The sequence below is a fragment of the Larimichthys crocea genome, chromosome XVI, assembly GCF_000972845.2.
Source record: "Larimichthys crocea isolate SSNF chromosome XVI, L_crocea_2.0, whole genome shotgun sequence".
NCBI classification, from domain to species: domain Eukaryota; kingdom Metazoa; phylum Chordata; class Actinopteri; family Sciaenidae; genus Larimichthys; species Larimichthys crocea.
This window is the reverse complement of record NC_040026.1, coordinates 19,962,101-19,987,529: the sequence shown is the minus strand read 5'-3', so window position 1 is coordinate 19,987,529 and position 25,429 is coordinate 19,962,101. Positions and strand designations below refer to the sequence as shown.

Here is a 25,429-nt window from a genome sequence, read left to right as displayed (position 1 = left end):
GATGGTGGCCATCCTGGTCACCTTTTTAAAGGCTGAGGATTCTGTTGTGTGCAGGTAATGGAGGACTTGAAAGACTCGCAGAAAGACTTTCCTACCATATGTTCCTTCACGTGTTTCACCTGAAAAGAAAGAACTCCAGCTGAACCCAGGTGGTTCGTTCATTCGTCCACCCACGAGAGAGAAAATGTCAGCCCAAACAAAAAGTACCACTCTGCCTCTCGGTTCCTTTTTGTAAAGGTCAAGTCCTTTTAAAACAATAAGCAGCATTCAGCGTGGTCCAAGTACAAGTCTACTTGATTACAGTATACCATGAATTGGCAAATTTTCTGCCTTTGTGGAGCACAAAGCGCCTCACCTCAAGTGCTCAGTGTAGAGTTTCCGCCACCCTCTACCAAGTCTGTCAGTGAAAGGAGATTCAAATTGCCTTCAGCAATTGAGGCTGCACTGTAGTTGCAGAACTGCAGCAAACTGCTGCGAGTATGAAAGGCTTTGTGCTCCACGCTACATTTGCAATGCTGTCGAACACAGTACAAAGATCATATGTTCCTTAGGAAACGCAGTGACTAAGCAGCGGTGTTCAGGTAGCTAGATCAATTTTTGAAATTAAAAAATGCACCTGTTCCCTTGATTTAATTTGGAGAAAGCCTTCTAATAGCCTGAGAGTGCTCAAAATTAGCATTAAAATGTTCCCTCATTGTCTCTGTGTTCGTACACCCTTCTCTCCTCCACCGTCACCCATTGGCATAACAGCCTGGTTAAAAAATCTAGAGTGAAAAAGGGCACAATCTGTCCACACAGGGCCGTTTTTTTTTTTTTTTTACGAGGCAGAGTGTTTGAATAGCTTCAGGGACAAACAAGAGAGGGAAAGGAACTACAAATAGCCATGTCCTTTTTAAGCTGTGAAGATTTAACCTCCACACACAGGCCGAGCCAGAAGAGAGAGCCTGAACCTGAAATGGTATCGGTGACACGCCGGAGAGATGTACAAATGAACCAAGAGCACAGACCAGTTTATTTTTGGTGGCAGACTTCAAGGTAGTCCTACTTTTTATGCAAAGCTGGGTTAATAAGTCAATAGACCTCAGGAAGTGGATTATCTTCACTTTTCTGACACTCTCTCTTCCCCTCCCTCGAGTCTCTTTTACAACAAGGGCTACTGCAGGTGGCTCCGTGCATGTTGTATGTGATCCCTCTCGATTCCCTCTTTGCCCTTCCACTCCTAATCTCAAGGAGACGGCAGGGCGTGGCAGCTCAACACAAGCAGCCCTCTGAAGGAGACTAGATGCTGTGGCCCTGCTGTTTAGTTCTTCAGCTTTACTACTCGAGTAAACACAAACCCTGTGGGGGTACGGCAAGGCCTTTGCCATGAGGACCAGGAGACACCTCTCACATCATAATAAGTTCATGATACAGTTTGATTAAAACAATAGTATTATACAATCCAACTGTTACATAATAAAGAACACAGTGGAGCAGATGAAAATTATTCACACCATGCTGTGCGCTTCAGCGTCTTCTGAGTCATTCTTGAGTCCAAGGGGGGGAGAAGAAAAAAGAGGGAACTGCCCGACGGGCGTTTACTGCAACTTCATCAACTAATTATGTTACAGGTTACACAAGCACAACATCTTTTCCATTCCAAGAAAACAAAAATGTGATAAGAGGACATCCTTTGGTGCTGCGCATGCTCCGCCGTGTCTGTGTACACTGTGTTCTGTGTAACAGAATCAGGGGTACAATGTTCCCCTGCTTGCTTCGTGGCCACTTAATACCTCTTACACAAGCAGGAAGTGCAGGCCAGCCGCAGGGCCATCCATGTGCCGTCTTTATTGGGCGCATGGCCAGAAAGACCGGCAGGGCCGGGTCCCTTTGTAACCTAGTTAATAGGTCACAAGTTGATTCTCGCAACAGCTAAAGCCGCGCATCAACACCAAATCGTCCTCTCGGAATCTACTTAGAGTTAAGACGCTGACAAATTGAACCAGATGAGAGCTAAACAATAGCAATTTATTGAGAACACAGAGGGTAAGAGACAGAGTGGACCAGAGAGAGAAGATGTGGCACAGAGGACAGACCGGATGGCAGCTTGAGATTGTAGGGCGTTTACGGAGAAAACATCTTCCATATGTCTTGGGTTTTAAGGAACCAGAGGGACTGCGTCTCTGAGGATGTAACGCTCCAGTCATAACAACATGTTGTTTGTCTGCCAAGACTCATCTATGAGACTGCATTTCCAGAAAATGACAACGCCGGTTAAAGATGTGTCGGTACCAAAGCGGCAGTGTTACCTAAGCCTACCTTATCCACGATATGGCAGATCAGAAAAAAGCTGAGTCATCTTTGGAAAGCAGCATCACAGCATTGCTTTGTTGTTGTGGTTTAGTGTCACCTTTGGTTTTAAACGTACAATTTTATGAAAAATCCACACAAACGTGCGATTAACATGTTTATGAAGTGAGCAGTACGGACTCTAACGTCGGCAAAGTAACACTTTGACTTAACTCTGTTGTCCCTAGTTATCTTGTAGCCACAGAGCACAGAGAGAGATTTAAACAAAAGCTACATAAAACATGTAAAAGCTCACATTAGATGATGTATATGAGGTGGCAGCATAACAGAAAACCCTAAAGTACATCCACCGCTGAGGTTAAACAAACAGGAGCTTTTCACAGTTGTGAGGTGTGACTTCCCGGGGCGGGCTCAGGAGAGTTGTAGAAGGTTAGTGACGAGGCAAAGGTACCGTGCGAGGTGAAAGTGACATTTGCATGTCGTTCTGAAAACAATGGGATGGTAGTTTTTTGCTGATTTGACTGTTTATAAGCAACAGCTGGAGCAGATGTGACACACAGCTCATCATTTAAGGAACACACATTTTCATATTTTCATTATCTCCAGTGTTCAAATGTTCTTCAACTTGCGTGGAAATCACAGTTTTCAGCATTAATCAATCACAATCACATTAAACCTGCCAAATGCTAATCTAGCCAAATCGTAAACAAACTTGGGACACGACTGCCAATTAAACTTCACAAAGAGAAAGAAAAATATTTTTCTAATGTTTGTTTTGCTGTCTGGGCTCACCAACCCCTGCACGCTCAAATATATCAGCAGAATGAAGCAGATTTTAGATGCATGTTGACATGTTTAAAGGACACTTCACTCTGAGCACGCCGCATACTCGAAACCCACTTTGTGTGTCTATTTTTCATCCATCCGACAATTTTGTCTTTCGAGCTTTACAGCCTCGCACGTCTCTTAGTCTATCTGTCTTTACCCCACATTATTCTTTCATCAGAAACACATTACGGTGTGTTTCTAAAAGCCCGTGGAAAGTTCATATTGTGACTTGAAGCTACTTGGAAACACTAATGGCTGCCTTTGTGTCTCACACAGACCACATCTCCTCCTCTATAATGTCTGATGGAAGCGAAATGGGCTAAAACGCCTGAAAATAGCACGCTGTTTAGCACCGTTCTGCTATTAGTGATGTCATTACACGCGGACACAGGCGTGAAGTTAACTTGACACGGTACTAAATGGATCCTCGCACAGCTTGCCGCTGTGTCCTTCTGAAAAGATCGTACAAAGGGCATTACTTAACAAAGGTTCAACACCTTTTCTTCTGCCTTTTAGCTGTTATATGTAACAGAGAGGGGCTATATGATACAGTAAATCATTACAATGGAAAGATGCTGGGTTGATACATTACCAAAAAGTACTGGAAATACTAAAGTACGTGTTTTCCCCTGATTTTCTTCTGTTATATATCACTACTGTTTAATAAAACAGGAACCATGAATCATTTTCTAACCCTGCAAATGTGCTACTGTCATCATTCAGCTATTTGTGTGACTCCTGCAGCTGCTTTTGATTAATTTAATCATGTATTTGTAACTGTAGCTCCAGATTTATGAGCTGTGACATAAGCTGATGTTTTCTTTTTTTAAAAAGAGCCCATATTTATTTTATTAATCAGCAAAAGGCAAGCCTCCCTCTTTTGTAATTCATTCATTCTCGTTCATTGTCGACCACTTTTTTTTTTTCTTTTTTTTATGCTGTCAGTCGCCTAGCAACAGTGTTCTCACGTCTTAAACCACCTGAACGTCAAAAATAATGACTTCCATGTCGGAGCTACAACCTCGCATGTTTCATCCGAAGGCAGCAATTACCCCGGTTCAGATGTTTGAAGCGGACTCACGCAGCTACTCCGGTCAAACCGTCGAGCGTTCGTACTCGTTGCAGGCCGCGGCTCTACAGGACGCCGATAAGTCGTTATTGTTTGGACGCACGGCTAGATTTGCTAGAAGGACGTGCATCAACACAGTGTGGACTTGTAACTGAATGTTATGTATCATATTTCATTCTGTAGCAAGCGTACACAAATATTTTGAAGAAAGACACATACGAGCTAGACAGGTTTCCACTTGACTTGAGTTTAACCCTGACGTTTCCATCTTTGACCTCATTCTTTCATACCAGAGGCACAGCTTCCCCTGTCCTCTGTACTCTTCAGTCGTTCCTCTGGCACTCAAATAACCAACCTGTGGCTCGATTGTGACCCACAAAGGCCACAAGGCTGTAACTCGAGTCTTTGCAGCGCACGTGTGTGTGTGTGTGTGTGGACGGCTGTGTGTTGTTGTCTAGGTAATTGCTAATTGTCCTAGTTTGTGTGTCATTGTCGAACTCCGGCCTTTGGCCTCAAGGCTACCTCTGACCTTTCCTACTCGGCAGCGTTAGCCAGGCTCTGGCATCCGTCTGCTGAACTCTCCTGCCAGTTGGCACACCCTTGGATGTTTGTTGTTTGCGATGGCACAAAGTGGATAAGTAGTAGCTTTGCTGCTAATCAGCCTAATTACGTCCGCCAAGGGGGGGTCTGGCTCTGTTTTCTAGTTAGTTTGTGAGCTATTAAATGCATTTAAAATATCCATAACACAAGCAACTAAGAAAAGTGTGATTAGATTGTGGTTTTGACACTTGATATCTCTTATCGTTTTATGTTGCGGGCAATATAAATGACAATATTAGGAACACGCTGTACCCTCCACATCTTCACACTTAATTGAGATCCGGGAGTTCAGTGGATTGCTTTCATGGATGACAAATTGCTGTATTGTTCCTCTTTTCCTTTGTAACCATCTGTGCTCGCGCTATCCCATAATACATCTGCGTTACATGCCCTTAAAACCGAGATGATGAGGGAAAGAAAGAAGGAAAGAAAATTGATTTCTCTCACCCAAATCTTTCAAGACCACTTGCTGCGTCACATTATACACTGGGAGGCCTGTTGCAAGGACCAGAATTTCAGCTACACTCGTTTGACCGCTCTGAACTGACATTCGTTAGTCACAGCCGCAGCTCGACATCTTATGTAACCTCAAATGAAGAGCGGGCCTTGCCATCAAGCACCCTGTATCAGGTACACTGTGATCCAACACACACCTCCGATCATCGAGAGCCCCTGAAACGGGATATACAGTAGCATTGTTGGGGTGCAGAGAGGGCAGCTCCGAGGTTTTCTCTCAGATAACCAGCCGCAATTGTGCCCTGTTGGACTTTCCAAAGCTTCGGTTGCGTTCCTGAAAGAGCAGCTTGAAAGGTTGCCCCGTAAAGGTCACCGCTTAGACCTGATTGCTTTCTTTATGTGACCTTGATCCCTTTGTTCTTCGCCGTATTCTTCACGCAGCGCGCAGATGTCACTGTTAAGCGACTGGGCGGGTTATGTCATTGTGCAACCAAAAGATAAGGGAAGGGAAATGGTGAAATGTATGCAGGGACAGCCCAGCTGTCCACACACACACACACACACACACACACACACACACACGCACACACATACACACATACATGATATCTGCACAACACTGAATGGAGAGCGTAGGTGGCCTTCATCTATATGCTGTTAACATATTGATGCTCACTGCAAACATTTTACTATTACATAAAAGGTAATTTTGTCTCAAGTTGAGCTTCAGTTGCTTAGAAAATATGCTCCCACAGCCCACTCCACTGTCACTTCCACTGTGTATTTCCATGCAGATCTACATTCAGATTCTTCTAGGATACTTGATTATGACCCTCGGTTTTATTACAAATTCACAAGGTAGTTGCAAACACGTGCTTCCATGGTAACAACACATGTCACGTGAAGATGAAGGTTGAATGAGTTTGCCGTCTCTGGGGGGGAAAACAACAACATGGACAACAGATGAAAGCCCTTCTCATAATCTCTCCAGTACATGCATGAGGGATGTCACCTTGTAACCTTTTGAAACGTGAGCAGTAAAGACAGCACACAAAGCTATTAGATAGCAATAAAACGTGTGTAGTCGTGGTGTGATGCGCCGCCGTCCGATCGCTCTGATTTAAAGCCCATCTGCATGTTTTTGTCCAAGATGGACGTTTGCTTCTCCATCTGCTGCCTTCTGGTGTTTCAGATTCTCCACTCTGGCTTCCCTTGTCTTCATCTTATCTGTCTTTATTTGTAGCTCTGCTGTGACTTTTTTATCTTCCCGGTAATTACACTAAGGATATTTCTTGAGTTTCAGTATCACCTGCTGGCAATGAGTCCAGATGGGAGCTTGTTTGTGATGATCATAGGGATAAATACTTAACCAGAACAAGACACTAAAACACTTCATTTTACTTCTAATCAAACACTGTGTGTTCTTACACTATCAGTGTAAGCTCTTTATATGATTGAGATTTCCAATTGCTCTTTTGTCATTTTATTAGTGATCCGAGCCACCATTTAGGTGTAATGAAACCAGTGCCCATAAAAGCGCTTGATGTCTACACAGCCACTGACTTTTGTTAGCCGTCTTGGCAGCGTTTGTCACTTGGCACACAACAGTGGAGCAAGTCAGGGAGAACCGACCAGGGCAGGGCAGGGCAGGGCTGCCTTGTGAAACAGTACCACATCCAGGCTTTGAATTATGGATCCGCGGTGGGAGCTAGCAGCGCAATAATCAGCAAGATGGCCAACCAAGTCAACCCTGCTGCTTTAACGACCAGAACAGCAGGTCCTGTTGATTAGAAAACCCATCAGCCAAGAAAGGCGCTGGGCAAGGGTGCTTGATCGCACCCCGTCCCTTTTTATGGCATTTGGATAACTCCATCACGCTAATTGGTTTCATGTCGCCGCATAAGCAAGCTGTTGTTTTGACTTTGGCTGATCTTAGTGTGCATATGAATATTTTAGGAGTCTCTTTTTTGTCATAGCCACAGTGTGTAAATTCACGCTCTAACCATTTGTTTTGTCAGCCCCCGGGGGGCGGGGGGGGTCACGTTAAATTGAGTCAAGCCCGGCATCCAAATGAAAAGTGGCTCCAGCATGTGACGTCCATTGTGAACGTGGACAGCGAGATTAAAACTGTTAAAAATGACACCGCGTTTACAGAGGCTGTCGACCAGGAAATTGCTTTCCTTTTCTTCTCGCGCTGTTCTTGGGTCCTTCAGGCTTCTGGCCCGCCCGTGTCAAAACTGACGTCTCCTTTAGCGGCGGCCATGAATTAGTCAATGAAAAATAGGGCAGATTGGTCCCAATAGAGAGCATCAAGATCCGATTCAGACCTCAGTGGAAAAGCTGACCTTGGCATGACTCACCGTCTGTGTTACTGAATTGGACCGGAGTTGGTTTTGTCTGCTAATATTCTGATCTTCAAAGATCACGACGAACAAGCCAAACCAGTGAATCACCTGCTTCTTTCCTAGCTAATAAGTCAGACAGAAATAACCACCATTGTGGATGTTTTGGAAATACATGGTTATTATCTTCTTTCTGTTTGAACTGTCAAATGATAATTGATCAAACTATTGTCTAAAGACTGACTTCAACCCTCAGAAGGTTACACGACTGAAGAGAAACATTGTGTCTTCTTGTCAGAGTCGCAGCCAATATCTCAGTAATTAATTATCATTGTCATAGTTACAGCTTGCCCACTACTTTGTTCATTTCACAGCGACACCAGAACCAGTCAGACATTTCTATTAATCTTATCAGGTCGTGTGTGTTTGTTGTATTGTGCCTCTTGTGTTTGTAGAGAGCGGTTGCTGTGCAGCTGTCCACTGACTCACAGCCCAGTTTCAAGCCCGCTGAATTCACGATTCAAGTACAGCAAATAAAAAAGGTGAGGAAGCCGATCAGCTTTTCTAAGGCTTCGGACTGACGGGTCGGGTCGGCTGATCTCCAATAGGGCCTGCTCGGATCCCGCTGTGTGATGTGGTCGGTCAGTCCGTGTGGAAATGAATCATATCCAAACATAGAAAACACTTGTGTGTGGTGAATGTACCTTGTAGCTTATGACATAACACAAAGAACTGCAACCTGCAACAGTTGTTTGTCTTTGTCAGTTGACCTATCAGCTGTTTTCTTGATTAGATATTTTGTTTCTTTCTTAGTTAAAGAGTAAGAAAAGTAGAAAATATTCCCAATTAATAAATGTCCTGTAGATTAAAATTCTTCTCAGGTCCGTCTCAACTGAGAGCAAGAGAGCTGCCACCGCGTGAACGTTTTGAGTGCGAAAAAAACAACAGACGATGCCTCCTCTCATGCATACATCCAAACACACACACTGCGTGGGAGTGCGCTGGCCTCAGCTCCCGTGGTCAGTCGTGCCACTCACCACCCTGCTTGCGCGGACTTGCTCGTCTACAGAGGACATGAAATGCTGCTCTCTCAGTTGCTATGTGTATGTGAGTACATGTTTCCATGCAACTGTGCGAGAAAGAGAGCGGGGATGTGTGGGAGATTTAATGGTTTCCATGAGACCGTCATGTTTCCAAATGCTCCTTAACCTGTTCTTGTACACTGGACGTCAACACTCAGCAGCTAAGACTGACCCGTGCTTCACCTCAGGTGTTGCTCAGAAGCCTCTTAAATGAACTCAGAGGACAGTCCACTGTGAAAGGCACCTATGTTGGCAGAGTCTAAACTCAGGGAGGGTTGCGTGTAGTTCATTAGTAGCATCAAAACCCCGATGCACATGCTCAGACATCCAGTCTTATGTTGCCACACAGCGTACAGTCATTAGAGCCAGCACCTTACAGCCTTATCAGCAGACTTTAAGAAAATTAGTGGTATAGAATGTGCCCAAGCAGCAGCTGCTGTGTGTGGAGGTCCATGGGTGGAGCCGTGGAAGGCATTGTAACTCAAGAAACACAGATGACAGACGGGACAAGAGGTGTTATCAACACCCTTGGCCTTTAATGATTTTCCCAAGTGCATGCACACGGACAGAACTGTGCATGGATGCACACACTATTTGATACCATGCTATACATGCAATTCTGAAAGAGCACTGTTGCATGCCCGCCAGCTTTCTCAAGACACACAATTACGCACGCAACACGCCATCGATGCATACAGTAACAGGCGATCTTCACACTAAGCTGAATAAACTATCTCAGGTTCACTTCACACCACAGAAAAGTTATCACATTATAGCAAAGCTTCTCCAAGAACCGTAAAGCATCTGCCAGACTCACGCTTAGGTGTCGCGTAAAAGAAATGAGAATTGCTCCAGGTGACTTTATGGAGATAAAATACTGACTTCATGATGGTCTCGATGCAGCACAGAGGAATGACTGTGTGAGCCATAACTGCTTTAACGTCACTGCTTTGAACGTTTCCCGACAACAAAACCTTTTAACACAATTTAAGCATTTCAGAGAGTGAGAGGCGATGTGGAGGTTTACTGTAAACCAGCTACTGCTCCCCAAATGATGGCTGTAAGTGCCAGCCAGTGATTTAAGAGATGAGCACCAATTTTATTTATTGAGCACTGAGTCCTATGTGTTTATGAAGTGTACGAAACACAGCTCCAAGTGTGTTTTCTGTGTCGTCACAGGTCTGACAGTGCGTTCCTACAAAACATGCAGTCACTCAGCTCTCTGTGGCTAACAAACTCTGCAACTCGATTTAGTTCAGTCTAATTAATCAAAGAAGTCACGTGAGCCATAAAAGATCCAAAATGACTTTCCCGTGATGCAAGCATCACGTGGTGCACTGTACGAGACAGGACGATCTACTACTACTGCCAACTTCCGTCCTCGTGTCGACAGCTGAATCCTCATCACTCGGTGCCTTTGCCATTTTTTTTTTTTTTTGACAAATTCCTCTGACTAAACTCAGCTGCTGCTGAAGGTCATTCGATTGGCCGAGACTAAGTGGTTTAAGTGCGTCTGACCTTAAGCGCTTCTGATACCCAGAGAAGCGCTCCCTTGTGCACAATATCTTTCCTGTGAAACGCGATCAGAACTCGTACGTCACTGAAGTTGGACGGTGCGCAGAGAAAAGTTAGAGGAGAAGCAGGAAGTTAAGAGCATGGGGAGAAAGAAGAGGAGGGATCGGAAAGAGAGCGGCATCAACGTGCTTCTCTTCTCCTCACGTGCTCTCCCGTGTCATGCATCTTCTCATATCATCATATGAATACCACAAAAAAGATTAAACTCTTCTCCTGTGAGGGGGGGCAAAAACAGCCAGTCATATCTGGAGCCCGGTAAAGGAGTCAACTCGAGGGACAAAGTAGCAGTGTGGCGTTCATTTCTCCCACCTCGCCATCTTTACTCCCTTCCCCGATCTCTCCTCTTGAATTTCAATCGAGAGGCTTCAAAGTGAGCGGCTCAGTGGTTGAGGGGGTCATCAAACAAGCCGGGTGCTTCAGCGTTACAGGCCCCAGAGGACTCTCCAGGTCCGACTGATCAGCTGAAAAACCTGGCAAACTCCCAGCAGCCCCACAGTCGTATCTAAAATAAACTCAAGGGCCTTCCTTTTTTCTTTGTTATTGTTGACTTCGCAGCCAGAAGCATAGCACAAGATTCAAACCCACGAACACTCTGAAAGGAATCATTTTCCTTGAGCTGTGTACGACCTGTCAAGCGAGTCGCGCCCACTCTGATCCAGTTATTTGTCAGCAGCATTATAATATTTTCCTCCGACGCCACGCTGTGTTGTTTATGATCATTATTCGTCCCTGAAACGCTCTTTTTAGAGAGCTGTGATTTACAGACGATTGTGGTTCAGACGTCTGTCAAACAGTGTTCTCATGAATCCACTGTCACATACACAAACACGCTGTTTTAACGACCTGCCTCTCTCCTCCAGATGCTACAGTATGAATGTCCTTGACATGTGGGCTGATGGTTTGGTCATTATGTTCTATAAGCAGGATTCAGACTATGGCAGATGGCTTGAGTGGTTTCCTATTTGCATACATGCATACGCACTATGAAGTGTCCTTGATCAGAACAGGGGCTGCTTCTGTAACAAGGACAGTCGGTTATACATTAGAGAAGACAGCCGCCGTTGACATTTGTTATAATTATTCAATTATAAAATGCTGGAAGATGAAATACTGACTGAAAACTAGGAAAGTGCACTTACTTTGATTATTTGGGTTCATTTTGACAAAAACTTCTTCTTTCTCCCTGTCACTATCACTTTTCTCCAACCAGCGATGCGTGATTGTGGAGCAGCTGAACTAATATGACGCAAATGGAAAATAATAATTGGTGAAATGATGATTTGGCTCATATAGGGAGGAAAATAACACATAAATGGTGTGAGGCTGATCTTGAGTGTCACAATAACCAATTAACTACCAGCTACGATAAGCTCAGGACACGTCGCCTACCAAATGAAGTGCGTCAGAAGGATAGTGGTGGTAGTTTGAATGTGAACTTAACCACAAAAAGAAACATTTTCACTTGTGTTAAATATAAATTGGGGATGATAAACCTGCCAGAAGCTGACAGAATGTCCTGATTTAAACAGACGTCTGCAGCAGACAGAGACATCTGCGTTTTGTGTTAGTTAGCCGTGCCAGCTGAGGCTCCAGCTGTGCGCCGTACCTGCTTTTTTAATTTCCCTTTTGGAGCTACACACGTAATAATCTAAAGCAACAGTAAATGATGAGAGTAGATCGTGTGAAGCTATAATTTTTCGTTCCGCGAGTTGCCTCAGCCACATTTTCAAGCCGAACTTCGACTCGCTGAATCGAGGGAACGTTTGCTCATTATTTTAAATCTCAACGGCGATTGACGAGAGACATGTCGTCAAGTTAATTGGATGCTGAGATGCCAGAACAGGCTTGAAGACTTAACACACGCTCACTTCTGTCTATGCCTTCCTCTTCATCATTAGATGGTGGTTCTGATGGACCCCATGGAGGACCCGGACGACATCCTGCGTGCCAACCGCTCCAGGGAGAAGACGTATATGTTCGACGTGGCGTTCGACTACTCAGCCAGTCAGGTCAGTCGAGAGTAAAAGGTCAAAAGGCCCCAAAAACACTAAATGAAACGTGAATGTGGCACAACAATAAAGTTTATTTTCTTCTTCCTGTGCAGGAGGAGGTGTACCGAGCTACAACCAGAGGGCTGATCGAGGGCCTCATATCAGGCTACAATGCCACCGTGTTTGCCTACGGACCCACAGGTTTGTGTGTGTGTGTGTGTGTGTGTGTTGCACAGAGCCCACAAAGTGAGCTACACACTCTCCGTCTGAATGAAGGTGTATCATCTACCCGTTACACGTGTTAGCTTTCCGCTGCATAATTTCTGGCTGGCCACTTTCTGAGTCAGCACACACTCAGGAAGAAAAAGGACGAGACATCTTATCTGTTCAGTTTTTTTAATTTTAGTGCAGGTCTGATTAAAAAGTGAGTCACGCTTTACCTCCCACGTTTCCTGTGGGCAGAGACAGATTGTCAAAGACACGTTGAGCACCATTTACCCATCAAGTTATCCGTCTGTCTCACTGACTTCTTCCGCCTTATGTCGGTCCATCTGTCTCGGAGATTCACAACTCTTTTGTCTCCTGACGTGAACACAGGGGTTTATAGTGTGTGTGTGTGTGTTCCTGTGTTTGCTTGCACCATGTGCTACAGTGCAGTCAGGCCAGCCAAGGACAAATGAACACCCATCCTGAACCGTCAGTCATACGGACACAGCAAACACTTTAGCTTTAGCATTTAGCTCTCATTAGTGGGTTTGGAAAACAGGTGTGTATATTTACACATGAATGAGACGCAGAGAAACATTATCATTCATTTGAAGTCATGTTTCTGGGCCACCTGCATGAATGGAAGTCCAATAATCAGTTTTCTTCTCTCGTTTCTGATCTCAAAAGACAGAAGCGGTTGGTTCTTAAGCCGCTAAACCCTCCAATATTTTTCACCAGCTGGCCGTTGACTCTGTCTGTTTGTTTGCTGCTGAGCATCAAGTGTGTTCATAGTAACTTTTTGCTGAAAACAGCATGGTTTGCGAACAGTGCTGATGAGAGCGAGCCAAAAGCAGCTAAGTTAGCACATATAAAAAAAGAAAACAATGAGCTGAAAGACACTAAAATGGAGAGAAGCTGCAGTTTGCGACTACAAGCGACACTTTTCACATTATGCATAGTCAATTAACTCATTGTTTATAGAACTAATACTGACTGGAGCCCCGTTTGGAAATGACACTGGTTTTTAAAACAAATTCAAAGTTTACAGAATGTATAGAAGTCAATCAATACCACTATAAAACCATAAAATGTTGTTGGCTTTAAAAAAAACAAAGAAAACAAAAAGTAACAATATATACATCTCTGGATAAATAATCTAACAAGCTGTGAGTCTTTCATCTTCACTGACCTGATAAGTTTTAACAGACCATGAATATTTCTGCTTACAGGTTGCGGGAAGACATACACCATGTTGGGGACAGACAAGGAGCCCGGCATCTACGTTCGAACGCTCAACGACCTGTTCCGTGCCATCGAGGAGACCAGCGACGACATGATGTATAGCGTCTCCATGTCTTATCTGGAGGTCAGAATTTCATCTTCCATTTATTCCCATAACGTGCTCACAGAGACATTTCGTTAACGCGGCGGCGATGACGCATCTCATTATTACCCCCCGCAGAGGGGCTCAAAATGTTATATCCATTAACTTGATGGCTTACTCAGACATGAAAGATTTTTTTCTGATTTCTTCACATTTGAATCATCCGTCTCTGTTTCCGTCGACGTCAAAATTAGAAGTGCTTCTTTCCGCCACCATCTGCTCACGGTGATAAGATCGGAGGTTATTAGCTAATGCCAATCGCAGGCAGATACCGCTGGTGTCCTTTTACTTCAACCTGGCATTTGAGTTGAGCTGGCAGACACGGATGAACAGACTTTAATCTTTCATTTATATCTTGTCTTGTTGCCTTTTTTTTTACTTCCTACGTGAAGCACTCTTTTTGCCCTTTCTGTCGTCGTTGTGAGGTGCCGCCTCGCTGAGTCAAAACTGTTATTTGTGTCTGTAACCTCGAAAAGAAGTCCAACTCTTTTATTAATACATGGCCAAATCGTAACATAAGTTCAGGGCGCCTCTCAAACAGAAGCAGGTCTAGACCGTTCTCCTTATAAAGTTATTAACAGAGACAGCTCTCACCATGAGCAAACATTTGGTGACAAGGAAAAACTTCCTTTCAAGAGGCAGAACCAGGATCGAAAAATAATAGCAGCAAAAGCTAAAATAACCCTATTTGAGAAATACAAGGCGACGCAGGCTGTCATTAAACCTTCAGCTTTAATTCACATGTTCCTTATTGATGGTCATTTTCCAGCTTTGCCATATTGTATATCACTGAAGGCAGTTAGCGACAGACGCGTCTGAAAGGCTGTAATCATTTCACCCATTTATCACTTTACCATTTGTCCTGCTTGCCTTTTCATTTCGAGCTCTTTTCTTTCACTGTGCAGCCTTTTTTTTAATTTATTTTTTTTAGGTATTTTCTTTCTTTCCTGCTCCACAGGCAAAGAACGGCGAGCACAAAAACGCCGGCACCACTTTGAAACTCTCAAACATTTTCTCGATTTATATTCCGAGTACATTTAATGACAGCCTGTTTTGTTTTGTTTTCGCCCGCTCCGTTGCATTCTTGAGAGTACAAACACAGACTCTTGACTGATGAGTCTCTCTCATGAAGGTGCGCGATGTTGAAGCGCAGCCACGAGCTGGAGTGAGACGACGTGATGCAATGTGATTCGACGCAAAGCGCTGAATCACTGACAACTTTGTTGGGATTACTTATTTCAGCTTCGTGTGACTTTAGATGGAGTTGTGTTTTGGAGCACATCACAGCCACAAACTTACTCTAGGTGTGTTGGTGCCCTTGCACATAGGCCCACGGTACTTTTTTAGGTGTGGAGTGATCCGTGGTCCTGCTGGCTGAGTGATTATCTGTGCCTTTGTCGCCGGATGATGAGGCGCAGATAAGACGGCAGGCTGACGATGGCGGTTTCTCTGTGCGCCCGCTGGCTGGGCTTTCAGACCTCATTACTGAGACGCAGGTACAGCTCAGACTGTGTGTTTAATGACAAAGCCCTTAATAGCAGTGGACACAATGGAGTTGGTTCATTTGACTCCCGATAGCTGAGCCTCACTGGTGTGACTTCGTATTCCCCTTTTAAAGAGGTAATTATTGGCTTTTCTTGACTTTTGGTCAATTTGAAATTAGTATGCAGAGATTTCTTAGTGCATATGATATTCATAGTTCTGAAAAAAGCCTTTTCAAGTGATCTGTTTACACTTTTCACCTCGCTCATAGCGGCTGCTTGGTTGTTTAGAAATACAGGAAATATTCTCACCTTGGAAAATGAATTGCCTCATTCAGAGAAATGTGTCCAGTCGCTCTGAATACAAAGACACTGCGAGTTATATTTGTTCAAAAATGCACTGGTTGTGTCAGGAAAGGGAATGAGATTAAAAGAAAAGCATATTTAGATAGAGAGAGAAGAAATGGAGCAAAGGCAGAAAGAAAGAGGCAGATGACGGCTGCGACCTCGTATAAAAAGCAAACGGGAAAAGAACATTAAATCTGGGACTGGAAATGAAATGTAAGCAGTTTGGTACAAATTTTGCCCGTCGGGAGAAGGGTTTGCATCAGACATTGAAATTACATTATGTGTTTTCGGTGCTGAACGCTATCATTATGTTCAGTGATTGACAATGTTATTGAAGCCCGGCTCTTTAGCGGCGCTGTGGGTGGGAGGAAGTGAAAATTTTCCCTATTAAAATGCCAACCATGGAGTCTGGATGTTCTCTGACCTGTGTTGAACTCGTCAGGATGAATCCTGACACAGGACCGCGCGTGACGTGCATGTTTGCTGTTTCCAAGGAGCAATCTGTTGCCACCGCGCCACAAAGAGGTTAAACGTCATTTTACAACCCGACCGAGCGACGTGCACACATCTGCTCCTTGTCTTGTTCAAATCACGTTCTCTTTCACATGTACAATCTCCCGAGACACATGCACGGAAACACATACAGTGAGTGTGTATAAATATACTCTGTGCGGATAAATAAAGCCACCTTCAGTTATTCTTTGCTGCTCACATGCATGCAGCGCTCCCTCAGCCTTTCCTTTGGTGTTTATTCTGGATTTAGGAGCCTCAATGGAAGGAGAAACCCTTTTAGCTACTGTATACCAGCATTTAGAAGGGCAATGTTAGTCTATAGCCATGAAATTTGATGCAGGATTAGGATTAGGGTTAGGTTTATTGATTATCATGTTGACTATCCCTGTGCTGTCCGATGACTGGGCTGAGAGCCAAAGACAGTGCTATTACAATCAACCAGATAACCCGGAGTGTACGGTCACCACAGAGAAGAGAAGGGTGTGAATAACAGAGAGATGTTAGGGTTGGTTTATTATCTCGACGCTGCGGTTAGGTTTAGGCAAGAAGCCAGAGTGGATAAGATTAGGATAACAGTCTGGGGAGGCATTATGTTCAAGGATATCTGATGTTCAAAATCAGGTATATAGACAAGATGTTAGGATCTGTGGTCAGCAGTTAGGGTTAGGCATGGAGCCTCAGTGGTTTGGGTTAGAAAATTTAAAGGTAGACCCGTGGAAGGGGGGTCCAGATTAAGCCAGAGACTCTGCGGTTAGGGTTGACCTTTCCTTTAGCGCTATCATTGGGTTGTCTTTTATTTATTTTGAGTGAAATGTCTGGACAACTAGTGAATGATGTTCATGTTCTTCTCAGGATTAACTATAATAACTATGGCGACCCGCTGACTTTTCATGAAGCACCACCAGCAGGTCGAAGTTATCTTGATTTATAGTGAAAACGTCTGCAAAATTCTGTAATCTGTGCAAAACTAAGATTAACATGGCGACTTGTAAACATTGTATCTGCCAGCATTGTCTCTTTAAGCGTGTTAGCGTGCTGACATTAGCGTTTTTTCCTCAAAGCACCACTGTGGTCAAGCTCAGCGTCACAGAACCGCTCGCATGTCTGCAGACTCTTAGTCTTGTTCAAACTTCAGCAGCAATGAAAGAGCACAGGTGGAAAAAATAATAGAACAAACACTACAACTGCCAGTGTCAGTAAAATCATCCCCTTTCTAGAGTTTGTGGCCGGGGTCCGCTCAACAAATAAGAACTGTCTTCACAGCTCCGACCTCGCGGCGGGTTGTCCTCCGGTGGTCACTTTCCAGGATGTCACTTCCAGCACTGAGCTTTCATGTGGGCTTAGCTGCTCTCGCCGCAGAGAAATCACCTGGATTTTCTTTTTTTTTGTCAAAGAGGAGCACTGACACTGGCTGATGACAGCCTGCCACCCAGCAAGCTGTGGTTTCTAAATGACAAGTTGCTGAAAATATAGCGCTTGATGTTTTTGTACCAGCTCTGAGTCTGTGTAGGAGGCCTGAAAGCCTGAATGGAGCCTTTTTTCAATGGATGTAAACAACCTCCCAGTTGATTCATGTCTGTAACTCAAAGGAGCATAACTCAAGGATGTCAAGCAGATGGAGATGTTTGACGTAAGTTTTTAAATGGAGGTGCATTTAACTGACTATTCTGTATGTTTATGTGTCCTTGTAGATCTACAACGAGATGATCCGCGATCTGCTCAACCCGTCCTCCGGCTTCCTAGACTTGAGAGAAGACTCCAAAGGAGTAATTCAGGTCGCCGGCATCACCGAGGTGTCTACCATCAACGCACAAGAGGTCAGGGGAGCCACTGTTAACCTTGTTCGTTTCAATCCAAACATTCCGGTTTCCTCCGCTCACTGACGACAAGAAAACCCCCCCGCGTGCTTTCAGATCATGGAGCTGCTGATGAAAGGCAACAAGCAGCGCACTCAGGAGCCGACAGCCGCCAATCAGACGTCGTCCCGCTCCCATGCCGTGCTGCAGGTGGCCGTCAAGCAGCAGAGCCGGTGTCGAGACGTGCTGCAGGAGGTCCGCTTCGCACGCCTCTTCATGATCGACCTCGCCGGCTCCGAGCGAGCAGCACAGGTGTGTGTATACTTAGTCAGTAGGTGTTTAAACGTCTGAAATGACGTTTAATTGGTAGTTGTACAGGTGGATCGTTTATTTGCCGCATTCACGTCTACTTTTCTGCCAAACACAAGTTCAAAGACTTGGCTAATGTTCCGGTTACATACACTGCTCCCTTTTAAGCCCGTATGGACACATTACACATGTATAGCTTGAGAAACTACAAGGCTCTGCTTTGTGAGTGTGTCTGGACCTAACTGCTGTCCGTTCACCGGGGGATGCTTGGCAGCGTGTCTCAACAACAGTCCAGAGCACCGAGGAGCCCATAAACCTCAGGAGACTTTAATAAAAAGCCTCTTTATATCTGCCACCATGCAGTTTATTAAAGTCATACACTGACCCTGTGGCAAATGGGATCGCGGTGTAGTGCAACACGGCGCTTTGCAGCTTTGTCATCGGCACTGTGCATGTGCTTTACCGAAGTTAATGGACTTAATACTTCCTCTCTATTACATTTATTTGACTATTATTACCTAATCTGATTGCACGGGATGTTACACAGAACCATGGAAGGCGACTTGTTAACGGACTGAAGTCAGTCTGAAGACGAGCAACAAAAGAACCGCCGTTGTTGTTACAATAATAATACTTTTAATACTTAAATTACTTTTACTGATAACACCCATTTACATTTTCCAGCACCTGGTCTTTTTTTTTGTCACATGACAAGACATCAAAGAGTTTATTTAATAAAAAAATATATAATAAATAATAAAACACTTGCTTAGTTGAGAATATAGTCTCAGACAGCAACGCTGTCCTTGAGCCGATTTATTTTTTGTATCTTTTCAAGCAGTCAAGTGAAGATTTTCAAAAAGCGTTTGTTCAGTTTTTCAAGCAGTCAAGTGAAGATTTTCAAAAAGCGTTTGTTCAGTTGGCCGTCAGCAGTTCCTCAAGTCTAGTCTGCTTTTGTCGGTCAGATGAATTGGCTCGTCACTGACGCCTCTGTTAACACTGCCACGTCCCTGCACGCCACCGACAACAGCATGCAAACAGTCGGTGAGCGAGAGCACTTACTCGCCATGGAGACTGTTTGAAAGGTTCACAGCCATACTATTGATGAATAGCACATATGGCCTCCCATTAGTAACCGAGCAGAAGCGGGGGCTTGTTTGTCACTACAGGCCAAGGGGAAGGAGTGCACTGCAGTTAGTAGGAGTTGATTTAGTGCAGCCAAGTATTAATAGAGCAAACAAAGGAGGGGATGCCATCTGCTGGACAAGAGTGGAAACAACTACGCTGGAAGAAACAGCCAAGTGCCTTTATGTGCAGAGGGTGGGATGCCCTGTATTAGTATCCCTGCAGTAACAATTGATATAAATAATAAAAAGAAAAACTATTATTATTAGGTGGCAAGACAAGGCTGATTCAGATTCAAATATTCACATATTTCGTCACATTTTCCTGCCTGATTCTCGTGAAATAAATAGAAATTATTGTGTTCATGTGGAATCTTGTTGCTCACAGTAAGAAATCAAAGTTTTAATGGCCTGGTGTCGTCTAACTGGGGACCTTTTGTTGCGTGATATTCTCCATCCTTCTCTCTCTGCTGTTTTATAAATGTCCAATAAAAACATCAATCTGTCTGTGTCTCTCTCTTAGACTCAGAATCGGGGTCAGAGGTTGAAAGAGGGGGCCCACATCAACCGCTCCCTCCTGGCTCTGGGCAACTGCATCAACGCCCTGAGTGACAAAAGCGGCACCAAGTACGTCAACTACAGAGACAGCAAGTTGACTCGACTACTGAAGGTGAAGCAATCTAACCAACTCAAACTCCACGGTATCAGAACGATAGTTTGTGATTCAGATGTCACTCACTGTGTTTTCTCTTGCGATGTCTTTGACTGACAGGACTCGCTGGGCGGGAACAGCCGAACGGTCATGATAGCCCACATCAGCCCCGCCTCAGTGGCTTTTGAGGAGTCTCGCAACACGCTGGCATACGCTGACCGTGCCAAAAGCATTCGAACACGGGTGAGCTCAGGACGCGTGTCATTCTTCAGTCCAGTGGCTAAGCCGCTGAAGCGTGTCATAAATGAATCCCAGAGTTGGCAGTCCTTCTCGTACTCTACGTCGAATACATGTAAAGTATTTTCTTCTTTATCTTTGTCGTCATCATGTGCTCCAGGTAAAGAAGAACATGATAAATGTGTCATACCACATTGCTCAGTATACCAACATCATCTCTGACCTGCGCTGCGAGATCCAGCGGCTTAAGAAGAAGATCGCGGATCAGGCGAGCCGCCAGCTCAACTCAGACCGAGCTGACATCCGCCACGTACAGGGTAAAGGCTCGTCCACACCCGCCCTCCTCCGGTACATGAAGAACACCTGACAAATGAAGCTGTTCTTAATATCCGCATACCTGTTTGTGACTATTTCAGCGGAGGTCCAGGCCCACTCCACACAGCAGAGTCGGGCGGAGATGGACCAGCTGAGGGAGCAGCTCCTGGATGCCTTCCGTCAACAGATGGAGATCAGGCGGAGCCTGGTGGAGCTGGAAAACAGCAACATGGAGATCCAAATCGACACCTCCAAACACCTGCTAACCATTGCAGAGTGAGTGTTGTGGATTTCTGGCTCTCCTCCCTGATCTCATAGCAAACATGCAGTTATCTGTAATCCCCCGCGCGACATTCAGGAGTCCGATATAATGAGAGAAAGATTGAAACTTAACTTCCTCAACATTTGTCTGAGGGTGTTAATTATAAATCACATATAAATCAGCAGGTAACCATAGAAACTGTACTTCTCCTTTGTGCTACATTCAGTTAACTCTCTCTGGTGAAACTGACCTAACAATGGGTTTGACTGAATACAGACAATCTTTCAAAAATAGACGATAACTGTGTGCATTCAAATGAAACGGAGCTTTGTTTGTTTCCTAGCTGGGAGCAGGAGCGGAGCAGGCGCAGGAGGAAGTGGCGGGCTGAAAGGCGGAAGGAAAGCGTCAACAAGGACGAAAGCGAGAAGGACTCCGACTCCCCGGAGTCTCCTCCGGACAGCACAGAGACCCAGCAGGTGGTGATGGCGCGGGAAAACCTGGTCACACTCATGGCCGAACAGAAAAAGATCCACAAACAGAAGGTGGGATTCTTTAAATGATTCACACACTGGTTGTTTGTAGAAACAGAAAACATAACACACTTCTTAAACCCTCTTTTTTTCCCCCTCCCGCCGATCCTCAAGGCGTTGCTCGAGCGCAGATTCGTGGAGCTTCGGGAACGGGCTCGGCGCTTAGAGGAGCTGCTGCCCAGGCGAGTGAGCTCGGAGGAGCAGCGCGAGGTCCTGGGCCTCCTCTGTAAGGTCCATGAGCTGGAGATCGAGAACGCGGAAATGCAGTCCCACGCGCTGCTCAAGGACAACGTCATCCGGCAGAAAAACTTTGTGGTGCAGCGCTTCGAGCAGCACAGACACCTGTGTGACGAGATCATACAGCAGCAGAGACAGTTCATTGACGGTGAGTCTGTGAGCGCACCCATGTCTGGTTTAGAGCTGATGGTGTTTTATATGATTAGTTAATAAAATAATCATTCTGGTTTTAGGTGCACTGAATCTCTGGTTTACTGAATTATATATTTGTATGTGTGTGTGTTCCAGATCACAGTCTACTCGTACCTCCACACCTCCAGGAGCTGTATGACATGTACATGAGGGAGCTGGATGAGAGGAAACTGGACAGAGCCATGGCCCTGGATAAGGTGACCACCAGACACCCCATAAAGGTAGCTCCCACGTGACAAATCAAATGAAGAAACTAAATTTTGTGAATATTAATCAGGTGGTAAATATTGATACATTAATCCTGTTCTCGTTTCCAGGAGGGCTCTCTACCCAAGATCACCCTGCCTGGCCAGGGTCGCGACAACATGCAGGACATGGACTCGGACCAGGAGAGCGTGCGCAACATGTGCTCCGATAACAGACGAGGCCAAGCCAAAATCCGCAGACACACTTTGCCTCCCATTCTGCCCGAGCCCGAGCTGTAAGAGGACATCTCCGTTCACTTTTTTCATCCTGAGCTTAACAACCACTGCATTCACAGTAATATTATCTCTCCCTTTCCCCGAATCAGGGACAATAACAGAGTTTTCAAGAACAGCCCTCATGCCAGGCAGATAAAAAACTCGTCCGTGATGACACCGCCTCCCATCCACATTAACGGGAAGGGCAACAGAGAGGTGAGGACAATTCTAATAAGCAGTATTTGATCTGGCGCAGTCCACCTCGGTAGCTATCCTTGAGAGGTGCGTCATGCTGCGAATTAATTCAGTTGCTTTTCAATGAAGCATTATTCATTCATCTCTCTAAGGTAGAACATTTTTATTTCCAAGAACTTCAACATACGTTGTGATAAGTATTCACTCTCCACGCCTGCATTCAGGCTTTTGTGTTCAGCTTTCCAATTTTGGAAATTTGCAAGTCGGTAGAATTCTCTTTGTTCCGGCCTCCCTCTAATCTTCTCTCTGTGCAAATGAATCAAGAGTGTGACTCACAGACAAAATGAAATGAAGAGAGTTTGGAGTGCTAGAATCAAATTCAAAATACAAATGTTGCCATGGAGAGAGGCAGAAGTGATTGAGATGACCTCGGCTGAAATCAAAGAGCCGCTGTGAATATCCGATCGTAACGCGGCGTCTCGTGTTTGCAGCTACAGCCGCTCGCTCCCGAGAGCTCTCTAAGCTACAGCCATCTCAGCCACAGTGTCAGCAGCCACCTGGACTCATCGCCCGAGAGCAGCGAGGCCGGGGCTGACATCCCCCTTTCACAGAGTGGTAAGATGTTTCAAACGAGGGTTAGAGGAGAGACGATCCAGTTCTCTGACTTTGTTTCTAGGATGTTGCTTCTGATGTGTCAGCTCAGTATTATTTTTACGATCTATACGATATATGACAGCCACTATCCTTAAACACTTGATTTGGATGATTGTGATTGCACATTGTAATACCACAGTCCAATGTGAAGCCTTACTTCTTTTATGAATTACTTAAAAACACTTCAATCAGCTAAAGATCACTTCATCACGTGTATTGTAAAGAACTCTTTCTGAAGTAGCGCTTTGATTGACTATAAACTTGGACACCTTTTATCAAGTGCATGGAAGTAATTGAAAACAAAGTGAAATAACAAACCTCTCCTGCGTCTCCACAGAGCGGCAGCAGATCCTAAAGGGAGTCCAGAACATTGTAGTAAAAGCAGCCCGTCGTCGCTCCAAAGCCCTGGAGGTGGATGCCCTGCGGTTACCCCCACCTCAGTCTCCCCTGGACCCCAAAAAGCAGAAGAGCAGCCTCTCCTTGAGCGAGGCGCCCCCCAGAGGTTTGCCGGTGCGGCGCGGCAGGCAGCCGAGCCCCGAGCTCAGGCACGCCACCTCGGACGACAACCTGTCCAGCAGCACGGGCGAGGGCCCCGGCCTGCAGGTGACCTGGACGCGCCCGCGCAACCGTCAGGTCGCCGCCAAGAACCAAACCCCCCGCGAAGTGGACTTCGAGGCTCGCCGCAAGAAGAGGCGCTCACGCTCTTTCGAGGTCACTGGTCAAGCAGTGAGTATCGATCCATCGATATATACACAACAGACTGTACACAATACACAAAAATAACACAGCACCTTTGCAGATTGTCGTTGGATTTCGGAGAACTTGTCCTAATTTCTTCCTCGTCTCGCTCGTAGCTGCCTCAAACCAAGACAACCACCGCTCAGAGGTTCCGTCCTCTGGACAGCACATCAGACCCGCACCTCCACAATAACGGGCAGCCCCAGGCTCCCATGCTACGCCCCCAGTACAGAGGGGTCCCTCCTCTCGCCAAAGTCAGGGCACCCTACAACAGCCAGCAAATAGGTAAACCTGCTCTTAGTGCCGATGTAGACAAAGTGATGTTCCTGTAACAGTATGTTTACTGAGCTTTGTTTTGTTTGGACTCCACAGGCTCGAACGCAGAGTCCTCCACATCCCACATGAATAACCTGAAGCGGGGTTCCCAGCTGCGGCAGCCCCAGCCCCTGCTCTACATCACCACCACAGGCACCGGTGGCCAGCGCACACGCAGACACTGAGCTGTGACTCACATTTATCCTCAACACCAGCACTCCCAAACCAGCCGATCTCCAGACTGGAGAGCTCAGAGCACCCAAACCCACCCCGTTAAAATGAACAGTCAACCCCTCAGTGACCGACACTTGGCAAGATTGTGAGACAGTGTGATGGAGGCTAACCAGACAGTAGCTGGATACCTCCACCCAGGTCTCCTTTGTGTTTCGTCGTGGACACTGAGCGGCGGCGCTGACAGGCTCTGACACCGACAGACGCCAAAGATTGCTAGACGTACGTTCTTGTCACGTGTTTCCACGTTTAGCTTGCTTGTCGTGCTGGATTATGTGTTATCGTCAAGTAAGGATGGTGTGAAGCTCACTGTGAACGCAACACTGTACTAATGTTTGTGCATTATGAGTATATACAGTCTGGTAATTGTCAGTAGTTGTTGTGAAAGCCAGAGGCAGGAACATCAGGCTAATGGGGGATGCTCAGCCTCGAGGGGAAAATGCTGGTTTTATTAGGCAAAGGATAAAAAAGCTGAGAGGATATTACACTAATGTCAATGTACAAACTGTATAATGAGAAAACGGCCTACAGTCGACTTGTTTCAGCATCCATTCTTCTTGTCGTGATGTTGTTTCAATTGAATGACGCACAAAAAAAAGAAAAAAAACTTCTTCATCTTGATTGTTGTGCACTTCTGGATTCAAACTCAATGTTGTGTTCTCACACGGCCCCGGGTCTATGCCTTTTCTTACCCAAACGTGACTGTTAAACGTCATGTCTGTCTGTGTAGATGTATAGCACCGCGAGTTGCTTTTCAAGATTAGTCGGCTGCATTTTTAATTGATTTATTTAACTGTTGCCTTTTTTTTTCTTTTATGTTGTTGTCGTTGACATTGTTTTCATAATTACTACTTTCTATGCTTTATTTTGTACATTTTTTTTTTATTGGTACCCAAATAAATTCAAAAGAGATAAGTTGAGAAGTTGTTTATTTTCTGTTTTTTCTAAAGATGTTACAGGAAAATGTTGATCTGGATAAAAATATGGCAAACAACTAGAGCAGGGTTCAAATTGAA

General features: G+C 45.2%; 1 protein-coding gene across 1 annotated transcript in view; it reads left to right on the top strand.

Moving 5' to 3' along the window:
* Positions 1–25,328, top strand: part of kif19 (kinesin family member 19) — a 31,225-nt gene extending 5,897 nt beyond the window's left edge. The window contains exons 3-21 of the mRNA XM_019258628.2: positions 8,040–8,126; positions 12,140–12,250; positions 12,346–12,433; positions 13,669–13,805; positions 17,857–17,982; positions 18,079–18,273; positions 19,918–20,064; positions 20,167–20,289; positions 20,444–20,600; positions 20,700–20,874; positions 21,204–21,402; positions 21,505–21,775; positions 21,916–22,040; positions 22,137–22,300; positions 22,391–22,496; positions 22,967–23,090; positions 23,467–23,855; positions 23,984–24,152; positions 24,240–25,328. Coding sequence (XP_019114173.1) covers positions 8,040–8,126; positions 12,140–12,250; positions 12,346–12,433; positions 13,669–13,805; positions 17,857–17,982; positions 18,079–18,273; positions 19,918–20,064; positions 20,167–20,289; positions 20,444–20,600; positions 20,700–20,874; positions 21,204–21,402; positions 21,505–21,775; positions 21,916–22,040; positions 22,137–22,300; positions 22,391–22,496; positions 22,967–23,090; positions 23,467–23,855; positions 23,984–24,152; positions 24,240–24,367 — 3,021 coding nt within the window. The 3' untranslated portion in view covers positions 24,368–25,328. The remainder of the gene's footprint in view (positions 1–8,039; positions 8,127–12,139; positions 12,251–12,345; positions 12,434–13,668; positions 13,806–17,856; positions 17,983–18,078; positions 18,274–19,917; positions 20,065–20,166; positions 20,290–20,443; positions 20,601–20,699; positions 20,875–21,203; positions 21,403–21,504; positions 21,776–21,915; positions 22,041–22,136; positions 22,301–22,390; positions 22,497–22,966; positions 23,091–23,466; positions 23,856–23,983; positions 24,153–24,239) is intronic.
* Positions 25,329–25,429: the final 101 nt, after the last annotated feature.